This window comes from Pipra filicauda, unplaced genomic scaffold (assembly GCF_003945595.2).
Source record: "Pipra filicauda isolate LSUMZ 115617 unplaced genomic scaffold, ASM394559v2 scaffold17_size4572894_pilon, whole genome shotgun sequence".
Lineage (NCBI taxonomy): Eukaryota > Metazoa > Chordata > Aves > Passeriformes > Pipridae > Pipra > Pipra filicauda.
This window is the reverse complement of record NW_024104287.1, coordinates 3832212-3852142: the sequence shown is the minus strand read 5'-3', so window position 1 is coordinate 3852142 and position 19931 is coordinate 3832212. Positions and strand designations below refer to the sequence as shown.

Sequence of the window (19931 nt, the reverse complement as noted above, 5' to 3'; positions counted from 1 at the left end):
AGTGAATTCTCCTCTTAATTCATGTCAGATTTAATCTTGATACAAAGTCTCTGTACAATGTGCTACAGTGTGGTTTACAATATTGAGCTGGGTAATAGGTTAGGCCTGGACACCGAACAATAATACATAGTTACTACTTCCCATGGAATCTTCAGAGCACCACAGATACCAGCCCCTCTAGCAAGAGCACTGCAAAGATTAAGTGTGTTAAATTTCCTCCAGTCCTTCACATAAGCTAGTGAAACATTCTTGTTGATTTTATGGGAGCTGGCTGATACCATAGTGAGCTGTAAACCAAAGCTCCTCGCCAGAGTCTCTAGGCTTGTAGTCTTCCACATCTTACAGATCATCCTTCATGTCACACCAAAAATACAATTGAAATTTTCTTATGATAAAGGGCTTGAATGTTGTCTGTTTGATATATCTGTGTATTGATTTTCTAAGTTGTGTTTCTCCAATTCAAGTGAGATTTGCGAGATGCATTTTTGTTTGGAAGACAGCTGGCTACCAGAGCACAGAAAGGATAAGTGTAAACAATAATTTTGTCTATTGTGATATACTGTGCTAGTAAATAATAGAGAGCACTTATCAGTTGAAAGTTGGGAACTAAATACAATAACATGTAGTAGCATGCAATCACATATTCTGTCAGTCATGCCACAAGTAGAAACAATAAACCAGCTTCATAAAAGAAAACATTAAATATTGCTCCTTGTTTGCATAAAATTAGAAATGAGAAATCAGGCATAAACCCCCCATAATTTACATTATTACGGTCATATATCAGAGTATACCAATGACTACAGAGCATCACACATCTGAAAAACAGATTATTTTATCCAGTTTCAAGTTTATTGTGGTTATGTTCCCATTAGTTTGAAATGGAAGATTTAACTTATTTTGTTGTCTTATTAGATTGATGTTCCAGAAGAAGCCAACAGGAAAAAAATACCCTCTTCATCACAATGTATTAAGTGAGTCAGATAAATCTTATTTTCTTTCTCATGTTGATTTACGAGGAAGTAAAAAGAAACACCAACTGTGAAGCAGGTGCTGTCAGCACTGAGGTTAATATAGTCAACAATTTATTCACCAAAATATATTTTGAAAATTAAAATATGTTTTAAAAAACTGAGTATTTATGATGTTTTAATAAGACTCATATTTAGGTGAAAAAAGCCTAAAACCTCACTTTCATGAAAATTGGTTACGGAAACCATGAAGCAATCTGATTAACTTCAGCAGCACTGTATGCTCCTCCCTTTGCTCCAGGCCTTGCTCCTTTCTTCCAGTATCCTTATAAAATGCAACATGGTAGGGCTCCTACTCATTTGAAAGAACAAGATAAAATGGGACAGAATATAGATGTACTTTAAGAGATAAATCTATCTATCTGTCTATCCATCTCCTTAAGTGTATAGCTGTACGGGTGAATCTGAAGTTCCGCAGATCAAATTATCAAGTGTATTTCCAGCACTTTCATTTCTGGTTTTCAAACAACTTGTACTAATATCTGTGGGCAAGAGACAATTTTTCATGCTATTTTTTCTCAGTGATGATTTATCGGATTTCATAATCATTCATTCCAGCAATTAAACCCAATTCAGGCAGAGGCAGGAGCACCTAGTGTGAGAGGGATCATTCAGTTTGTTCTTTGGTTTGGCATAAACAGAATTTTCTTTTTAAAAGCTGCTTCTGCAACTTAGAAAGAAACACAAAGTGCTAGCTCTGTCCCAAAAGACACATCTTTGCAAAGATACGAGTGGGGAACAGGGGTGGGAAACAAGCTTCTTACACTAGTTGTATGCCATGATGCTATAGAAAGAATTAAAGCCTATTACTGCTCTTTTTTCAGCATGGTATTTCTGATAAATATTTTCTTAGGGTAACTTCCTAAATTTAATTTATTAGTTTGTTAAATTGTTAAATCTGTTTGAGTCGGGGGGGGAAATAATTAGTTTTTTTCAGTACTGTACCAAAGTATGCAAAATTTATTAGATGCATTGGTGTTCCTTTCTTTGATAGGTAAGTTATTTCCCATATATATATCCTATGGGGATATATTTTACAGACTAAAGTATGTAAAAGAAGATAGTTTTTATCTTCTTCCTATGAAACCTCCATGTATTTGGGACAAATATACAGCACCCACCCATGTTTGATTGCATCTAAATGGGATGCTAGCTTGAAAAACAATCAAACTCATGAAAAAAGTGTATCAGGACACTTACTTGGATATAGGCAAAGATATGAAATGGGACAGATGGCCCAAACCCAAGGTTTCTTAGTGTTGTTTGGAAGAGAAATAGGATCTTTTGCAAAATACTCTTAACAGTCAGGAATTGGGATGCAGAAGTTGCGTCTGGCTCAACCAGACTCCGTACTCATCCTCCTCAGAAAGCAGAGATAAGAACCAGGGCTAGACCCCAATTTTCCACCTGTTCTATCTTCAGTGCATTCTTTTATCATTTTAATTAAACTATCAATTGATATGTTGCACCACGCTGCCTTGTTATTAAGTGGACAGTAATAATAATAAAGACACAATGTAATTTTCTCTTTTGTTTGTGCACAGAGGTCCAAGATGTCTAGCACGATTTGAATACATTGGAGATCAGAAAGATGAGCTCAGTTTTTCAGAAGGTGAAACTATTATCCTGAAAGAATATGTAAATGAAGAATGGGCCAAAGGAGAGCTCAGAGGCACATCTGGAATTTTCCCCTTGAACTTTGTGGAAGTAATTGAAGATCTGCCTGGAACAGGTATGAATACATAGGCAAAAATCTTCAAAAACATTTTGTACTTCAGGCATATAGGCAACTTATAGGAGAAAATTCCAGAAGAACAGTGAATGCAGGAAGGAGGTAGAAAGAGAGAGAAGACAGGTTAAAAAAAAAATCAAAAATCTTAAGAAGCTATTCTTAATAGTCACTTTGAATATCTAAAGTCCCTATCGTTATTAACGATTTGAATAGTCACTGCTGCTATTCTAAGTTGTGCTTTACTTATGTAGGTACAGAAGCAGCACTGAAGAACAAGGTGGAGGTTTCTTCTTCCCTTCCTCAGGTAATAAAATTTCATAGGTTAGGGTCAGAATTTACATAGCAGTTTCATAGATTTACAGAGACATCCTATTATAATGCCAGATTAGCTGAATGTAACACAACTCCCACAGCACACAACGCTGCGTGGTCACATCTTGGATTCTGACATTTGGCCTAAACTGATTAAATTCATAGCTTGAAAAAATAAGTAAAGTTTTATCCTTTATGCTTAAGAAAATTATTGTTAGCTCTATTTTAAGTATTGCTGCAGTGATCTAATTTTGAATTTATTAATCCTTCTTCCTGCCACCAGCGATAAAAAGGGATGTGCCTGAGCCAAGATGAAATTCTGTGGTGGTAATTGCTGAAATGCCATTCTAGTGTACATCTGCAGCAACACTTGGGAGAAAGTCAGGACACCCATGTTCTGTACAGCTGCTTTCTGCACTATCCATCAGCTTTTGGGCTCCATTTACGCTTCTAAAATTACTGCATTTCCTCTGTTCACTTGAATAGAACAACAGATGCTCGGTACAGTGGTGCGAAGCGCTTCATGATTTTACAGCAGAAACCAAAGATGATCTATCCTTTAAAAAGGGAGACTACATCCAAATACTGGAACAAGTAGATTTGGAGTGGTATAGAGGAAGACTAAATGGAAAGGAAGGGATTTTCCCAGCAGTTTTTGTTCAGACCTGCTCAGGTACAGTGCTCCTATTAAATGGCAATTCATTATTCCTTCGGTTGTGACAGTCACAACAGAGTTCTGGGAGAACCCAACTACTCCATTGTATTAGCAAGACACACACCACCACAGTCTTTAATATTCTAAAGCTAAGCTAAGTTTTGAATCACCTCCTCTAATAATGGCAATATAATGTTCTAGTCAATAAGTAATGTGGGAGGTGACACAGACTCTGGGATGTTTTCAAGTGTGGTTTGGGCACAGGCACAACAGGACCATTGAGCCACCTTTAGGAATAAATCACGGGTGCTGCCTCATCTTCAAGCACAAAGAGAAGACAGCTCTTATTAGATATCACCACTGGAAAGTTCAAGTAAGTCAAATTTAGTCCTCCTGAAAGCAGAACTGTGAGACTCTGTTAGTACTGTAAAATGAACTGGTGTCAGTGGAGTTTTTTATTCCAGTAGAACAGTGAATTTGTTACAGCAGTAGCAATAACATTTGGACACCCTGTAGCACAATAATGGGGAGAAAGCATGAGAATGAGAGGGAACTTCTCCAGAAACAGAGATTTATTTCATGCCAATCCAAATAACTTCTCTTGTCCATGTTCTGCAGCCAGGATAGAGCTGTCACAGTCTGGGGGAGGGAAGAAAGGAAAAGCCAGAGCTCTTTATGATTTTCATGGAGAAAACGAAGATGAGCTTTCCTTTAAAGTAAGTATCTCTCTTAGACCAATTTCCAAGAGGTCTTACACTCCTGAAGAGTGCTAAAAAATAAGATTTATCCACTCTTAAAATAGGCTTGAAATAAGAAGAATGAAGCACATAGAATATTAACACATTTGATAAATGGTCTCTCTAAAAAACACTTTTTCCCTTACCACTGCTGTTTCATATTGGCAAAATCTTCATTAAAGACACTGAAAAGAGATCAGGAGTTGCAGAATTCCTCTGACTTCTCTGATCTAGTAAACATAACAAGACAAACCAACCTCATTTTGCAGTACATTCAGTTCTTGATCAGTTGATCTGGTCAACAGAGCCTCTTTTTTTGACTAGAAAGACAGCAGTGAGAAGGAGGATAATAGTGAGAGTGCCAGTGCTACAGCAGCCAGGCCTCTAAGGGACACCAAGTACAGCAAAATTTTAAATCGGCAACACAATACATAGTTTCTGTGGAAACAAGGGGAAAAATTAAATACTTGCTGGATGCCCAGCATGAACAAGAAACAGAGTGCCCTTGAGATTCAAAGTCATGATTTAGGTAACCGTGTCCTCAAAAGCAAATTTCTGAGAAACAGTAGTCTTTCACAAGCAGGCCCAAAAGTGTGTCTTATCAGTTGAAACACACAATATATTCTAAAACTAGCAAAATAGTTCTAGCATTATAGCAGCATGCAATGTTGAAAGGATAGATGATTCTTTAAAGCAGAAAAGGGGAACAATGGTAGTGGAAGAAGGGCCATAACAGTACTTCCGATGAAGAGTGTGGCACGAGACAGTGAAAACTGGAACAAGGACCAAACACAAGAGCTGCAGTTTAAATGGCCACACTGAGCTCTCAGATTATTGCTTTTCCTTTTGGGAAAGTTTCCAAGTGCTAGAAAATATTGAGACTAAAAAAAAAAATCTTTCCAGGGTTTTAAGAAGAGAAACCCTTATAACAGAGCGGGGAAACACACGCAAATAACAAGTGGTCTGTGAGGCAGCTTTTAGCATATCTGCCTACCTGGAGAGCTTAAGTAACTCAGGAAGTTATCCAGCAGTGTTCTTTTGCCCCTCCAAAGGTTTTTCCCCATAGACAAATATTTACCCTAAGAGAAGCTTCAACTGGTTTTGGCATACAATCTCCAAGAGATGTAACCAACAGAAGAGGCTGGCCACATCCTACTTCTCTTCTATTTGATTGATATTAATTGCTTCTAAATAAGTCCAGCTATGCATGCATTAACATTGCACAGTAAGCTGTACTGACTCACATTACTCCTTCTCTTACAGGCAGGTGATACGATAACAGAGCTGGAATCTGTAGATGAGGACTGGATGAGTGGAGAGATACAAGGAAGGTCTGGGATATTTCCCAAGAACTTTGTTCAGATTTTAAAAACACCATGAAGTGTTGCCTCTTTTTGTACTCCCTGCATGTGGGAGAGAATGTTTTCTACCCTAAAGGCACAGCAAAGGCATCAACGTGTGTTGACTATCAATGTTTTGCACTACTTTTTCTAGACAGTCATACTAGTGTCTTTAAGTCAAATAAGAACATTTTAGTCCTTTGTGACAGTGTATGTAGTCATGTTTCATGAACGCTCTGAGAGCAAAACAAGCAGGATTTTTAGCGGTTTCCAACTAGGGGAATATTGTGGTGCAACACCATTTTAACTTATATAGCATTCTAGTATGTTTACTATCTGGTATTACATTTATCCTGCACAAAGTCTGCATAAAGTAAACCGCTTTGGGCTTCTTTAAAAACTTTTTAAAATCCAAATTTAAAGAATTGTTTTAATATATAATTACAATACTCAGTATGTAGATGGAATTTGATATTCGAGTTCCATTACTGCTTGAGTTCCACATTAGCAGTAGAATCCACTTGTTTGTTTTATAACTTAGAGGACAAGAAAAATAACTGGTATTTCATAGTAGAAAGGTATCAAATCTAATACTGGTAAGAGGGAAAACTCAGAAATAAATCCTTGTGTAGTATTCTTCCTTTCTTAGCCCAAGCTGCTCATACAGCAAGATCACAGTAAGATTTTTAAGTATTTTGCCTTTTACAAGTACTGTTTAAATTAGTATGAATCATCTTCAACCTTCCTCCCTTTCCCCAAAATACTTTCCAGGTACAGGTTTAGATTTTTCTACTGCCCACTGTTCTTCAAGCACTATCATGCCCTTCTTTCCCAGCTGAGGATAGTTGTGACAGAGAGCATTTACTGAGCTTTCTCAAATCCCATCCATGGAGTAGCTGCACTATTCCAAATATTTGCCCCTCCACTCCCGTCATGAAAGTGGAAAACCAGTCTTCAGTCAGTCTACATTTCATTTGTCACTCAAGCACTGGAACATACTTCAGTAACACTATTCCTAACCTTAACATGAAGGGTATTATACAGCCTTGGTTTTAGCTTTCAGCAGACGTGGGAGTAGTTTCCAGTTTGTTACCACATACCAACTATACTGAGCATCATCATAAATGGTCTGTCAAGACATTAAGGAAAACATGCCTGGCAAGAGGTTACTCTAAGCAGCTCTAACCAAGGCAATAAGTAAAAAGTAGCAGTGTGGCTTGACTGACAAACTAAGACAGACATGACTTGAGGAAGCTTCACATTATAGGAACTTCTGGTAGTAAATTAATTTTTGTAACACTTGGCTTCTGACAAAGTAGTTAAACGGCATCTAACTCCATCAGACTGGAATAGAAAACGTTATGCTGCAGTTGGCTCTTTCATTGCTGACAGTATTCCATCATTTCTGCACTATATAACAAAGAGAAACCAGTAAGCTGTTTGCACGAGTCATTACTTCAGAGAGCTGCAGGTCACTAGGTATCAAGATACCCTCAACAAGACTTTTCTTCATGGGTCTGGCAGTTCATGTTGCAGGAGGGCCAACAGTTGAGTGGTGAATGGAGACTGGAAACTAGGATCATGATTGACCTTGAGATAGTTTTGACTTGGTCTTTCTACAGCTTTATCAGTATGAGCTCTAAGCATCACAGCAACAAGTCCCTGCTGCTACAGGAGATCAAGGTGCATCTAAATTGATGCCTAAGCAGGCTGGTGAGGGTTGCCCTTCGCTCCCCGTGCCCTGCACTCTGATTACCATCACAGCAGGCAGAAGCAGGCTTACAGCCAAAACTGAACTTGAGGAACAACCCCTGAGCGGGGAATGGGCATCCAGTCCCAGTAGCTGACTACAGCTCACCTGAAACAAGCCTGAGGAATGTGCAGAGCAGACATGAGGTCCTCAGCACCATTTCACTCAGCAGTCACAATTAGGCCACAGAACTTGCACAGACACAGGCATTTTCACCCTGATTTTTTTCTGTAGTGTATTTAAACTGCACCAATACCATTTCCACAACCGGGAAATGAAGATCACACAAAGTTTTGATGAGCTGAGAACTAGACTTCTACTTCCATTAGGTTATTAATATTATAAAACAGTTCTAAATTACGTGCCATTCTCGGAGGGAAAAACTATTTGTACAGCTATTATTCAGTTTTAGCATCCCCAACAAGCCTATCTGGAACTCCTGTGGAATCAAACTTAGACGTAAATCACTGCCCAAGCTTTCCTGCCAAAAGATTCTAAAACTTCTTGTTTCTTACTCCAGTAAAACACCATCTCCTAGAGAAATCCAAGGAATACCCATGCCCTCCAAAGATATACTAAATCAGTATAGCAGTAGGTGAGAGTTGTGTATGATGTTTACCTATTGTCTGGCAGTTTTCTAAAATTTTGATACGTCTTAAAAGTAGAACTGATTCTTTTATATTTTTTTTTCTTTCCATGTCCTCGTTCTCATTTTTATAATGTGTATTGACCAGTTGTTTTTGTAACTTCCACTGAATGTTTCAAGGCAGTGCCTATCCGTAGAAAAGACCACTCTGCTGTATGTTAATCATCTCCTCCCTGTGGGGCAGGGAAGGGAGAGCAGCAAGGCCTTCTATTCACAGCACCGAGTGCCATCTAAGGGCTGCTCGCATTGCTGCAGGCAGCTGAAACAGCGCCTTTGTGAACACTGAAACAAGTGAGATGCTTGGCTTTTACAGGAGAGGGTTTTCTTAAGACAATGCCTAGCACCACCATGAGACTGCCTACAGATCATAACAAAATTCCTAAGGTGTACAAAAACCCAGGAACGAGGTGGAGCACAAATCTTAACTGCAATATAGTAGGAAATTTCAGCTGTAACCTTGAAATTTAGCTAGACCTGTGTGCATTAGCATAATAAGAAAAGTCTAATTTGATGAAATACTGTTTGACCCACCCTCTGGAAATATCTTCAGGAAGACATCTTTGTTCTGTGTACAATTAACAGTGTCCTAAATATACCTTTGTTAAGTCCAGTAAGTTTGTTATGGTACCTCTGTAAATTAAGAATGTATTTAACCAATAAAATTTTTGTAATTAAGTCATGCTGGCGTTTTGTCTTATGCTGTGGAGAGCTGAGCTTTCCACTTGACAGTTTTATGGATCTCATTCTGCTTACATTCCGCTGCAAAGAAACACCCAACCCCCAGACAAATACCAATAATAATCAGACAAATAATATTGCATCCATTTTCAAGTAGTCCAAACCCCTCAGAAAATCTGGATGGCTTTAACAGAGTTTATTCAAGCCTTTGGACTCAGGTACATTCAACACCACCTGCAGAATCTGTGACACTTGCTACGTGCAGCAACCAGCTGTCACCGCAGGGTGACACACACAGTGTGACTCTCGCTGTGCCAAAATTACTTGTACTGATGAGCACTTCTGCACATGATTTTGGTGTGCTCTGCTGACTGCTGCTTTCATACACCATGATTTTTCAGCTGGTATTTGCTGAGAGAATAGAGGATGCACAAAATTTTCCTTCCTGCTTGCTTTTTCCCCCATCTGAAATCCTGATACATACATTCATACATACATACATACATACATACATACATACATACATACATACATACATACATGCCCAGAGCCCCTACACAGCAATACTGGCAGTCCACTGTTCAAAAACATAACATTAAAAAGCCTGAAAAAAGGCAAGTTCTTGTTCTTTCTCCATATCCTCTCGGACTAGACTTTTTGCAACAACTCCTCAGACATACGGCTGAAGGAGAAAGTAATATCCAAGACATTCAAGTTTTCAGAGAATGAGCACAGAAACCACCTTAGGATTCCTAACTCTCCCAGCCTACAGAGAATACGGGCCAGCTGCAGGCCCTAATGATTTGTTTGATGGAACCACTGCTAAGCAGAGGAAACAGCCAACACACGGCTGTTCATAATTGACAGCTCTGACAGTCCTTATGCCAATCCAGGCCTGGAATAGCTATACACACACATCTGCATGTGCACAGCTGCACTGGAATGTGTTGTAGTAGGTTCAAGGCTTTCCAACCTCTAACCACACTTACCCTACATCATGGTTCATTTTTCTAACTCTGGTGAGAAGTTCTCATTTTTGTTAGAGAAGTGAAGGGGCATTTGTTGCAACTTATGGCTTCAAAAATATGACTGACGGGGACTCCTGGAGGCAGACGACACCTGCCTCAGCAGTACTAATGGGAAGAGCAAAGCAGAGGGTCAAAAGCAGAATGATTCCTTTCTTCCGTTACAAGATCATGAGTGTTGAGCACTCACTACACTTCCACTACACCAACTGGAAAAAGCAGAACACATATTAAATTGTAACTTGGAATCACAACATGAAATCACATCACCTGCAGTCCTCTGAAGTCTGAAAACATTAGTTTCATTTTGTATATGATTTGGTGCAAACCAGAATTACCAAATAGGAAAAGGTGAAAATCCCTGACACGGAACAGTACAGCCCTCATGGGTAGCAGGGCCCCCTCCTTTTCCCTTAGTAACTTGCTGAAACAGTAATATTTCCCTATTTTCCCCCATTTCTTATCCTATGCTATATGACAGCCAACTGCGAGATCTACAGCTCTCACTGACCTCCCCATTTTGTTCTCAGATTTTAAATCAGAAACTTACCAACATTTTCACAGGACTAATTCTAAACAAAACATGTTCATAGCACAAAAAACTCATTTCAGTCAGAAAAAACACTCCTCCATTTTGAAGCCTGAACAAGAAAAAATGCTATCAGATAATAAACAGTTAAAATTACTCAGCAAATCCCTTAAGTATGCTTTGTTTTCAGAATACAGACCGTTGCCTTTTTACGGTATCATTTTTCCCCCTAAAGTTTCACAGGTTTTTCAACTATGATTAGTTACCCCTCAGTTCTGACAGAGGTTAAAAACCAACATGCAACCCCCTACTGCTCTTGAGCATGCTCTGCATTTCTGCACTGCTCAAAACAAACACAGCTTCCATAACCATAACTACAACTTTAAGATATTTAAACAACTTCTGATTATGGGAGACCACATCTATCCCACAAGAGGTTGTATTAAATTACCATGAGGAAGCTTAAACGTATACATGTAATTTTTAGGCAAGTAGTCCAGATAAATCCTCAAGACTTCCCTATAATAAAAAATTCTGAAACAGCAGAAAAATTCTGAAACAGCAGCCCCATTATCCCTGTACAATGCTCCTCTGTGAGGCGCCTCTCATTAATGCAACCTCTGCACAGATACCCAAGATTTCTTTTGTAAGGACTAGAATTACTGGAAAAACCAACATACAGAATCCACAAAAAGGACAACCTCCCTTCCAACCCATCTTGCAACACCAATCATGAAAAACACCAGTCCAACACAAGTCTTTTTTTTTTCTTTTTTTTAAACCGAGGCAATAGGTTTACCTTACTGAAAACCCATCCACACATCCAGCACCAATACTGCCCAGTAGCAATGCAGGCAACCAAACATTAGTACTGTATATTAAAACTTTTATTTTCCACCAATTTTTAGTTTCAGACAGATTCTTGCACGGGCGGCTCGTATCCATCAGCTCGCTCTACTTTAGTGCCTGCCTCGTCCCCAGAGGGCTTTCCAGCACCACCACCTTCACCATGCAGCTCCATCAGCTTGCCCACTAAAAAGAAGCAGCAACATAAACAGTGAGGGATGCACCTGTTTAAACAGTTTTAAATTACTCAGTTGCCCATCATACACAAACCACGAGAACATTTAATACAGGTATGACCAAGTCCATTCCAGAAAGCTCATGGAAGGAGATGCTGCTGCAGTAACTGACAGTCAGATGGAAAAAAGACTGAACTAAGTGCAACATAACACAATTACAAATTAAATTTTTTCTAAAAAGATTTGGATTCAAGAACCTACTACTGCATTACATGGGAATGTCAGAAAATGGGAAAACAGAATCATTCCATGTCATTTGGGACCGAAACATTTTGTCATCATTCATTCCCAAGGTAAAGCCTTTAAGCATTCAGCAGCAGTTTCAGGTGAGAATTCAAAAAGCTCTTAACTCAATGCTCACTGCTTTGCTTTCAATCCTGGAAGCCACAAAGTTACACAAGAACACACCAATTCAATACCACAGCTGCATAAGTTCATGATGCTGCTGTAACATCTTTATCCGAAAGCAAACACATTTAAAGTGACTGCTTGCCACATCCTTCTCCAGGAACACTGAAGGTCTGCAGTAACTGACTTACATTCAAACTTGGGCTTCTTCAGCATCTTAACCTTGCGGACGTAGACGTCGTGCAGGGGGTAAATGGACTGACAGGCCTTCTCGATGTCCTTGCCAATGCTGTCTGGGATCCTGAGAAATCACAGAGCACAGTAGTGCCACAATGTTAAAAACTCTGCCTGCTTCTTCACCAGCAACACAGGCTTAAAAAATCTTTAAGAGTACGAAATAATCTACATAAGTTCACATCATTAATGCAACCTTCACTCTGACATTTTTCTTCAAGTATGTTTAGATTCTAAGACGTTTCCCTTGCAGTGTTAAAAGGAGCATAGGGCAAGCGTGCCCATTTTGACAACAAATCTCCAATCAAACTTTTGGAAGCAAATATCACACTTCGGAAAACCTTCTTATACCAGAAGAACCCAGAACACTCACAGCCCCAGCTGATGAGAATTACAACTTTAGTCTGCAGAACCGCAAATCCTCTGGAGAGCACAATTTTACATTTATGCAAATGTTACAGTGGGTACGAGTCAAACAGGATGCAGAGACCAAGAGAAGCTATCTGCAGAAAATGGCCTTTGGCTTTCCAACATGAGGGGCTCCCTGCCTGGTCTTTGCCAAATGGCACAGGAAGCACCAGCATTCTCCAAGTTCTCAGCAACAACCAACCAACAAACAACTACTGAAACTGTAGGGGAGAAAAAGAGAACACAGTCAGAGCTTACAGCTTATTGACAACTTCCTTCAGGTCATTGGTCTGCACCTCCCGGGTCATGATTTCCATCATCTTTTTGCGGATCTGCCGGACCTGCTGATGCTGGGCATAGGAGGTCTTGCGGATCTGGTTATTGCGCTTCTTGGTGAAGCCCACGCAGAAGAGGCGCAGCAGGTAACCGTCCGTGGTCTTGACATCGACGTGGGCTTCAATCATTGTCTGGAAAAGAAAGAGACATTTACCCCCACATGACAGAGAGGTTCCCCAACCCCTCTAACCCGACATCATTAACACCTGCCGCTGCCACCTCAAACACAGCTTCACAACGCTCCAGTGCTTCCCCCCCTTCCTGAGGGCTCCGGCAGGAACACAGACCTTGTTCTTTACACACCTGCCATTTTTTGACCATGGAGCACATTTTGTCCCGGGTGAGGTCCATTCCATGGAAGTTGGTCAGACAATTTTTGCCCTGAACGTCCTCAGTGATCAGTTTGAATTTACGGAAGGCAACCTCATCATTCTGCAAGTCAGCCAGACTCACTTCGAACACACGGCCCTTTAGTCCGTCAGAGGCAATTTCTGTGTGATGGAACAAAATAAAATACCTTTTATTAACATTAGAAGCGCGCTGTTCAAATCAGATACCAAATTCCCACTGGATGTTTTCTAATGGTGGTGATCACAGAATCACTAAGGTTGGAAAGGCCTCCAAGATGGAGCCCAACCCCTGGGGATGCAATGCCAGGACCTTGCAGCACTGCAGTTCATTTGTGTCTTGAGCCAGATCAAATCAATTCACAGAGCCAAATACTGGATTTTGTTAACTCTGGGATGAATCTTTCCAGGCGACTGTATCAGATGGGGGACATGAACACCAGCGTGCTGCAGATTGCACCACATGTAATAGTTTGGGTTGTTTTAAGTGGAACAGGTTCCAGAGTATTTGGAAGTTATGAACAGCAATGAAAAACAAAAATGCCACAGCAGAAATGAAACAGCAACCAACACCCCAGTCATTTCACAGCTCCCCCTCTAACAACCATTTTAACACTGGCTGATTCACACTTGGTTTACAGTGACCCTTATTTTACTTGTTTCACGTTACAGTTCAAAGTAATGATCATCTTCATAAATGTAGTACAGTGTAACTATTTAGCCATTCTGCACAGCTAGGCTTCCAAAAGTACTGTTACCCCTATCCAGATCCCCCTGCATCCCTAACACATTTCCTTTTCCTAAGATGTGCCAGATCCTATAAAAACAACTTTACCATTCAGTGATACGCCTACATGTACACACAGTCACACTAAATCAGCAATTCCAGCTCTCAACAGAGATGAGACACCTTTACCCAAAAGCTTTAAACTTTAGTCCCTTGACATGCTGGTCGTTATGATCCTGTTATGACCAAGGTCTCCCGTGGCACTGTCCCACATCTCCCCCTGTGACAGTCAAAATGACTCCTTAATTCTTAATTTTTCTCCAACCCACTAGGTTAGCACCACAGCAGCTCATCAGAAACTTCAGGCCTATCCTGTCCTCCTATGGTTTGGTTTCTTGTACAAACAAGGACCTCACCGTATGAACTTCCCTGCAACTAAGCTCATTTATTCAAACAACTTGCCCAACTCAAGAAAACTCACTTAAATCACCCAACTGAGCCAGAGATGCCTATTTTTTTTTTAACTTCCAGGTTCATATTAATACGAGCAAAACCCATTTGTCAGCAGTTCTTTAATCGAGTCCCGCTTGGAGCCAGCGCACGGAGGAGACACATGCCCCTCTACTGCACAAACCCCAACTACTCACTAGTTCCTTGGGTCCTGGTGACAAGTGTCTTCCCGATGTTTCGGATATTAAACATCGCCGGTGCTTTGACATCGTACCAGTCCTTCTTGGAGAAAGGATCGACCCTTAAATCGAATGAAGGGAAAAGATTTTTTAACCGACTTTCTCAGACCCAGCCGAGCTTCAGTAAAACCTCCCTCCCCACATGCCGCCTCTCTAGATCCAGGCCCGCCCGGCAGCCGCCATGACAGCCCGGGCCCCGCTCCAGCCTGGCCGCCGCCGCCATCCGCCCCGCATCGCCGGCATCCCGCCGCCGCCGCCATCCGCCCGGCGCCCCCGGGCACCGCCCGCCCGCGCCCCGGCCGCCCTCACACTTTCTTCTTGGCGCCCTTCTTGCCGCCCTTGGTGAGGCGCTTGTTCTTCCCGACCGCCATCGTCCCGCCCGCGCCGCGAAAGGGCGGGGCGCCCCCGTTCCCGCGAGATTATACGAGACCGGCGCTCACGCGAGACCTGCGAGCACGGGGACGTCTCGCGCCGGGAGGGGCCGGGCGGTGCCCCCCCCTCCCACCTCCCCCGCCGGGCCGTACCACGGCGGGACGGAACCAACGGCGCGGGGGGGCCGGGGGAGCGCTCGGCGTGGCCGTGCCCGTGAGCGCCCCCGCCCGGCACAGCTGCGCCCTGCGGAGCGCCCGCACCGCGACCCTGAGATCGGGGACCCAAGAGCCACAGAGACCAGGCTCGCTGCGCCGGCTGTGCCCGGGCGAAAGGTAGGTCCCGTGGGGTAAAAAGTTGCTTCTTTTATACAGTAAAGTTTACCTGAACCCGCCTATGTAATACATATTCTCCGCCTACCTAATGCGCATCAGTTACGTTTCCTTCCTGATGCCTTCAAGCCGAATTATCTGTCCCCAGGCTGAGTCTTCTCGCTTTTTGTAAACGTAACTGGTGTCGTTGGATAACTTCTACAGTAGAAGTTGCTTAATAAAGAAAAGAGCTTTTGTGTTTTAAGCGTTGTGTAAGATTACGTCATACAAATAAATATGCATTAGGTAGGCGGTTCATGTAAACTTTATTGTATAAAAGATGTAACTTTTTACCCCATGGTGTGCTTGATACGTGGAACCTTCATCTAGCACCCTGCACAGAATAAGCAGTGTCTCCTTTCTAAACTAGTCTCTGTGTCTGTGTTTAGAAAGCTCCCAAAACTGGCAACATTCCCATGCCATATGGGGCGCCAAGGAGACAAACAGAAGTTCCTGGTCTAGGCTTCCCCAAGTGCCTCGGCTGATGGCTCCTCTTGCCACAGGGCAGCAGGAGGCTCCGATCAGCCCACCTGGGATGGTGGGCAGGGATGAGAGAGGGAGATGCAGTGCCCAGGACAGCGCCAGGCAGTCAGGACTCCCTGGGACAAGAATGGACCACAGGCTGTGGTTCATGAATAGACATCATAGTGACCTTTGGGAAGGATACACCTGAAGGTCTGCCAGGTAGAAAAGGCTCCAGCACAGGTCCCTGTGCCATGCCAGCTAGAGTCAGCCCGTTGCCAGACATCCAGGCTTGCTCCTCCTCCTGCAGACACCATCCCTTTTCCACCCACACCAGGACAGTGGAAACCAGAGAGTGTCTGGAGGGTTCTGATGAGAGTCCCCATCCTTCTTCCATGCCCAGCAGGAGCAGGGTATTGTCAGCATCTGAGAGTCAGCAAGGGGGCTGTGCTGACCTTCCCTGTCTGCAGGGTTTTGGCCTGGTGCCTGAGCTGTTCCTGCTGCAGGGGCTGTGCACTTTTGAGGAGGATTTCTTGAGAGGCTGTAGAAATGCCACCAGAGCCCAGGGTAGGACCCTCTGCACTTCCATTGTGGCGAGTCTTGAAACTGTGACAGCTGTTTTGGGGAAGGTGGTGCCAAGGACCAAGTGTACCCAAGGCTGAAGGACATGGTGGGCCTGGGACAGACAGGGGGCAGCTCTGTGCTGTCCTGGGGGACAAGTAGGTCAGGTGATGGTGACACACACTCAAAAGTGCATCTCTCAGCCACCCATGGTTCTAGGACTGAGGCCCACTCCTTGTCCTCCTTGAATCACTGGTGGGCTCAGACTTGGCTGCTCATGTGGGAGAAGGGCAGCTGAGGGCTCCTGTGCACGTTCTCCCGTTTGCCACTTCCCATCACAGTCTCTATCATGTCTTTGAAGAGGACAATGGAGACCACTTGCACCCAGTGGTGACAGCCTTTCCCCCTGAATGGGACATGCTTTCCATGGCAGTCCATCAGGATGGTCAAGGGAAAGGAATGGGTCTTTGATAGGCTCAGACTGGCTTCTGGTTCTTTGCTGTTCTCTGCCTCAGTGGAGTAGCTGGGAGCATATGAGGTAGCAGCGAGGCAAAATGCACTTCCCAGGGGTATGAACTTGCCTGCAAGGGGACACAGGGAAAAGGGATGCATAGCTCCTGAAGCACTGCAGGACAGCCGTGGATGTGCCATGTGTTTCAAGAGGAGCAGGAACATCAGTCAGGTCCCCTTGAGGTAATGCTGACATTCTGTCCCCACCAGGGAACTAGTTATCTTGCTCTGCCACCCAAAGAGGCCCAGGTGTCCTGCCTCTCATGGGACAGGTGGCCAAGCCAGGATGCATGATCCAAGGCAACTTGGGCAGGGGACACCAAGGGGATGTGTGCAGACAGTCACGTGGTTTGTTAATGACTACCTAATGACCTTGGGGGGGACCAAGAGGGTGAGTGGGGCCTCCTGGATACCTGTCTCTTCCCAGACATCCACTGGACCTTGCTCTTTACTCTTCTGCCCCTCCTCCTGGATCCTTGCCCATTGGGCCCAGCTGGGGCCAGTATAAAAGATGTGCAGAAGAGTGGGAGGGATCCCGGAGACCTTGAGGCCATAAGGGAAACTGAGGCGCGCACACAGGTGGGGGTGAGGGATGTGTAAGGGAATGTCTGTGGGAGGGGGCTGTGAAGAACCCAAGCATCCGGTGGGAGAGGGAGGCTGTGTATGGCGTCTGGGCACTGGGGCAGGGACCCCATCCATAGGGGACCCAGGGGTCTGAGGAGCAGATAGGGGGTGTTCTGTAGGGGACTGAGGCTTCTGGGGAGTGCCTAACTCAGGTGTCCGTGGGGTATTCTATAGGGTGTCCAGGCATCCAGGTGAGACACACAGATGGCCTATTTGTCCAGCGGTGGGTCCCCGTGCATTTAGAGGGGATTTGCAAGGGACCCAGGTGTTCGGGAGGGGGAATTTGTAGAGAAATCAAGCATCTAGGGTGGGGTTTCCAGCTGGGGGCCCAGAAGTCCAGATGGCCCTAACCCTGCTTTCCACAGGTGTCCATGGCAGGCTGGGTGCTATGCGTGACCCTGGTGCTGGCAGCACTGGCAGGGGTGGAGGGCGAGAGCCGCTACGAGAAGTTCCTGCGGCAGCACGTGGACTACCCACGGACATCCACGCTCGCGGCGCACCGCTACTGTGAGACCATGCTGGCACGCCGGCAGGTGACGGCCCAGGGGAGGCCCTGCAAGCCCTCCAACACCTTCGTGCACGCGCCGGCCCAGGATCTGGTGGCTGCCTGCTCCCGGGAGCCTGATGCCTCAGGGTTCCAGAGCACCCCGACAGCCATGGGCATAACAGCCTGCCGCCTGCGGGGGGGGGACACCCGCCCCCCCTGTGCCTACCGCGCCCGGCAGGTCCAGCACCACGTGCGGGTCGCCTGCCGGGACGGGCTGCCCGTGCACCTCGCCGGCACCTACGCGCCCCCGCAGTGAGGCTGGACGTGTGGGGGCTGTAGGTGGGGATACGGATTCTCCCTCCCACTGGAGGCTCCATTAATGCCTGAAATAAAGGAGGTGTCACAGGCCTGGGCTCCAGCATCAGCTTCTGGGGGAATCCTGTGATCTTACCCCTCTCTGGTGGCCCCTAAGCCCCTTGGGTGCCCTCAACCCTGTCCAAGGTGGATCTAGCCACCCATGTGCCTTATAAACCCCTTTTCCCAGCATCATGGATGTCCCATGGACCTGTAGGGTGTCTGACCTTTCCTGTGCCCTCTCTTCCTTTCTTAGTCACTCCACAACTCCTATGGGTGCCCCATAACCATCCCCACTCCCCCAGCCCAGGGTCCCCCTGATCTCTTGGATGTGCACCCAGCTCTCTCCCTCAGTATCCTCACCCTTCAGGTGTCACATTGCTTTTCTGGATGCCCCATACCTCCCACAGGGTCCCACAACCTCCCATGTGCCTCATAACCCCCTGGGTACCCCCAACTTCCCCCATATCTATCCCATAAACCATCAGGTGCCCCACAATCCCCTCTCCCACATGCCTCTGCCCCCATCTGTGGCTGAAGCTGCTTCTGGGCCCCCTTGGCACCCGTATGGGACTGAGTCCTAGCTGGGGCCATACACAGCTCTGGATTATCACCCCACACACTGAACACACACAATACACATGAAACGTGCACTGTGCGCACAACATACAACCACACTCGCAACACAAAACATACAACACTCACACCCCTGCTCCTACACCTAGCACACATACACAAGCACATACACACAATACGCACACACTACACGTACACACATACACAAGTATTTTCTTGGGTTTGGATGGGATTTCATGCATTTCAGCTTGTGTTCATCACCTTTTGTCCTTCATTCCTCCCCGTCAGTACTTACCAGTACACCTATAATCTCCCCCTGCCTGAGCCTTCTCTTCTCCAGGCTGAACAGTCTCTGCTCTCAGATGCACCCAGAAATTGTAGCTGAGGAGGAAAAGAAGTGCAGCGAATGGACTTCCTGATCCTTTTTCATTGCTCCCTCTCCAAGATAGCTCTTGCTCATGTGCCTTGAGTAACTCAGCTGCTCTTTTTCTGGAATTCAGCAGAAAGACACTCTGAGGGCCCTCCATGGACTGGCGAGCTCCAGCTCTCAATGCTGCCTGCCCCAGTGAGAAGAGCACTACTTCCTGTGCACTGGAGAGGAATTGGGGTATTTCAAGGGCATTTGGGGCATTCCTGGCCTAGCAACTTCCAGCACTCACTTCTCCACCCTGTGTTTTAATAAATCATTGTATTTATTACTCAATTCCTTTCTCATTTAGGTACTTTCATGTCCTGCATATCACAGCCAAATGTAAAAGTTGTGGTTGATTCTGCCTTGTAACACCACAGGGAGACACAAACTATCATTTCTGCTTTGTGAGTGAGAGTTAAGCAGCTTTCCTAAGGTCACAGAAAAAGTCAGGGACAGGAGCTCAGTTCAGACCTCCTCAACCTGATTTAATAGCCTCCCTTCCCATTTATGTGCTTTTTACCTGAAGAAAAGGCAAAGGCGCAACCAGAAGTGTTTCCAGAACAGTGCTACATGCCACCAGAGTAGTAGCCCAAAGCTTG

At 44.5% G+C, this 19931-nt stretch overlaps 3 protein-coding genes and 1 non-coding gene across 7 annotated transcripts in view; 2 read left to right on the top strand and 2 right to left on the bottom strand.

Moving 5' to 3' along the window:
• SH3D19 (SH3 domain containing 19) overlaps positions 1-8882 on the top strand; it is an 86744-nt gene extending 77862 nt beyond the window's left edge. For all 3 annotated transcript variants that reach the window (XM_027721656.2, XM_027721655.2, XM_027721657.2), the window contains 6 exons: positions 916-974; positions 2576-2763; positions 3015-3067; positions 3562-3748; positions 4349-4446; positions 5731-8882. In XM_027721656.2, the coding sequence (XP_027577457.2) occupies positions 916-974; positions 2576-2763; positions 3015-3067; positions 3562-3748; positions 4349-4446; positions 5731-5847 (702 nt within the window). In that variant the 3' untranslated portion in view covers positions 5848-8882. The remainder of the gene's footprint in view (positions 1-915; positions 975-2575; positions 2764-3014; positions 3068-3561; positions 3749-4348; positions 4447-5730) is intronic.
• Positions 8883-11304: 2422 nt separating this feature from the next.
• Positions 11305-15030, bottom strand: RPS3A (ribosomal protein S3A). The gene is made up of 6 exons (XM_027721659.2): positions 14916-15030; positions 14565-14668; positions 13147-13334; positions 12766-12974; positions 12057-12166; positions 11305-11467 (listed from the first exon to the last, which is right to left on the bottom strand). The coding sequence occupies exons 1-6, from the start codon at positions 14975-14977 to the stop codon at positions 11346-11348; spliced, it is 795 nt and encodes a 264-aa protein (XP_027577460.1). The 5' UTR covers positions 14978-15030; the 3' UTR covers positions 11305-11345.
• On the bottom strand, positions 11735-11804 carry LOC113988289. Its single transcript, XR_003540862.1, has one exon. It is a non-coding gene; the product is annotated as a small nucleolar RNA SNORD73 (small nucleolar RNA).
• A 114-nt stretch (positions 15031-15144) lies between the features above and the next one.
• LOC113988258 (ribonuclease CL2-like) lies at positions 15145-19623 on the top strand. 2 transcript variants are annotated; one of them, XM_027721661.2, is made up of 2 exons: positions 15145-15310; positions 17869-19623. In XM_027721661.2, exon 2 carries the CDS (start codon positions 17875-17877, stop codon positions 18304-18306), a length of 432 nt encoding a protein of 143 aa, XP_027577462.1. In that variant the 5' UTR covers positions 15145-15310; positions 17869-17874; the 3' UTR covers positions 18307-19623. The 2 variants fall into 2 exon arrangements, with proteins under 2 accessions (XP_027577462.1, XP_027577461.1); XM_027721660.2 differs by lacking the exon at positions 15145-15310 and adding an exon at positions 16830-17458.
• The last annotated feature ends 308 nt before the right edge of the window (positions 19624-19931 follow it).

Coding starts and splice junctions, on each gene's coding strand:
- LOC113988258 (XM_027721661.2), top strand. CDS start 17,875: ATGGCAGGCTGGGTGCTATGCGTGACCCTGGTGCTGGCAGCACTGGCA.
- RPS3A (XM_027721659.2), bottom strand. CDS start 14,977: ATGGCGGTCGGGAAGAACAAGCGCCTCACCAAGGGCGGCAAGAAGGGC. Junction 13,335..14,564: donor CACCAGGACCCAAGGAACTA/GTGAGTAGTTGG, acceptor TCCATCACACAG/AAATTGCCTCTGACGGACTA. Junction 11,468..12,056: donor GAAGAAGCCCAAGTTTGAAT/GTAAGTCAGTTA, acceptor GCTTCTTTTTAG/TGGGCAAGCTGATGGAGCTG.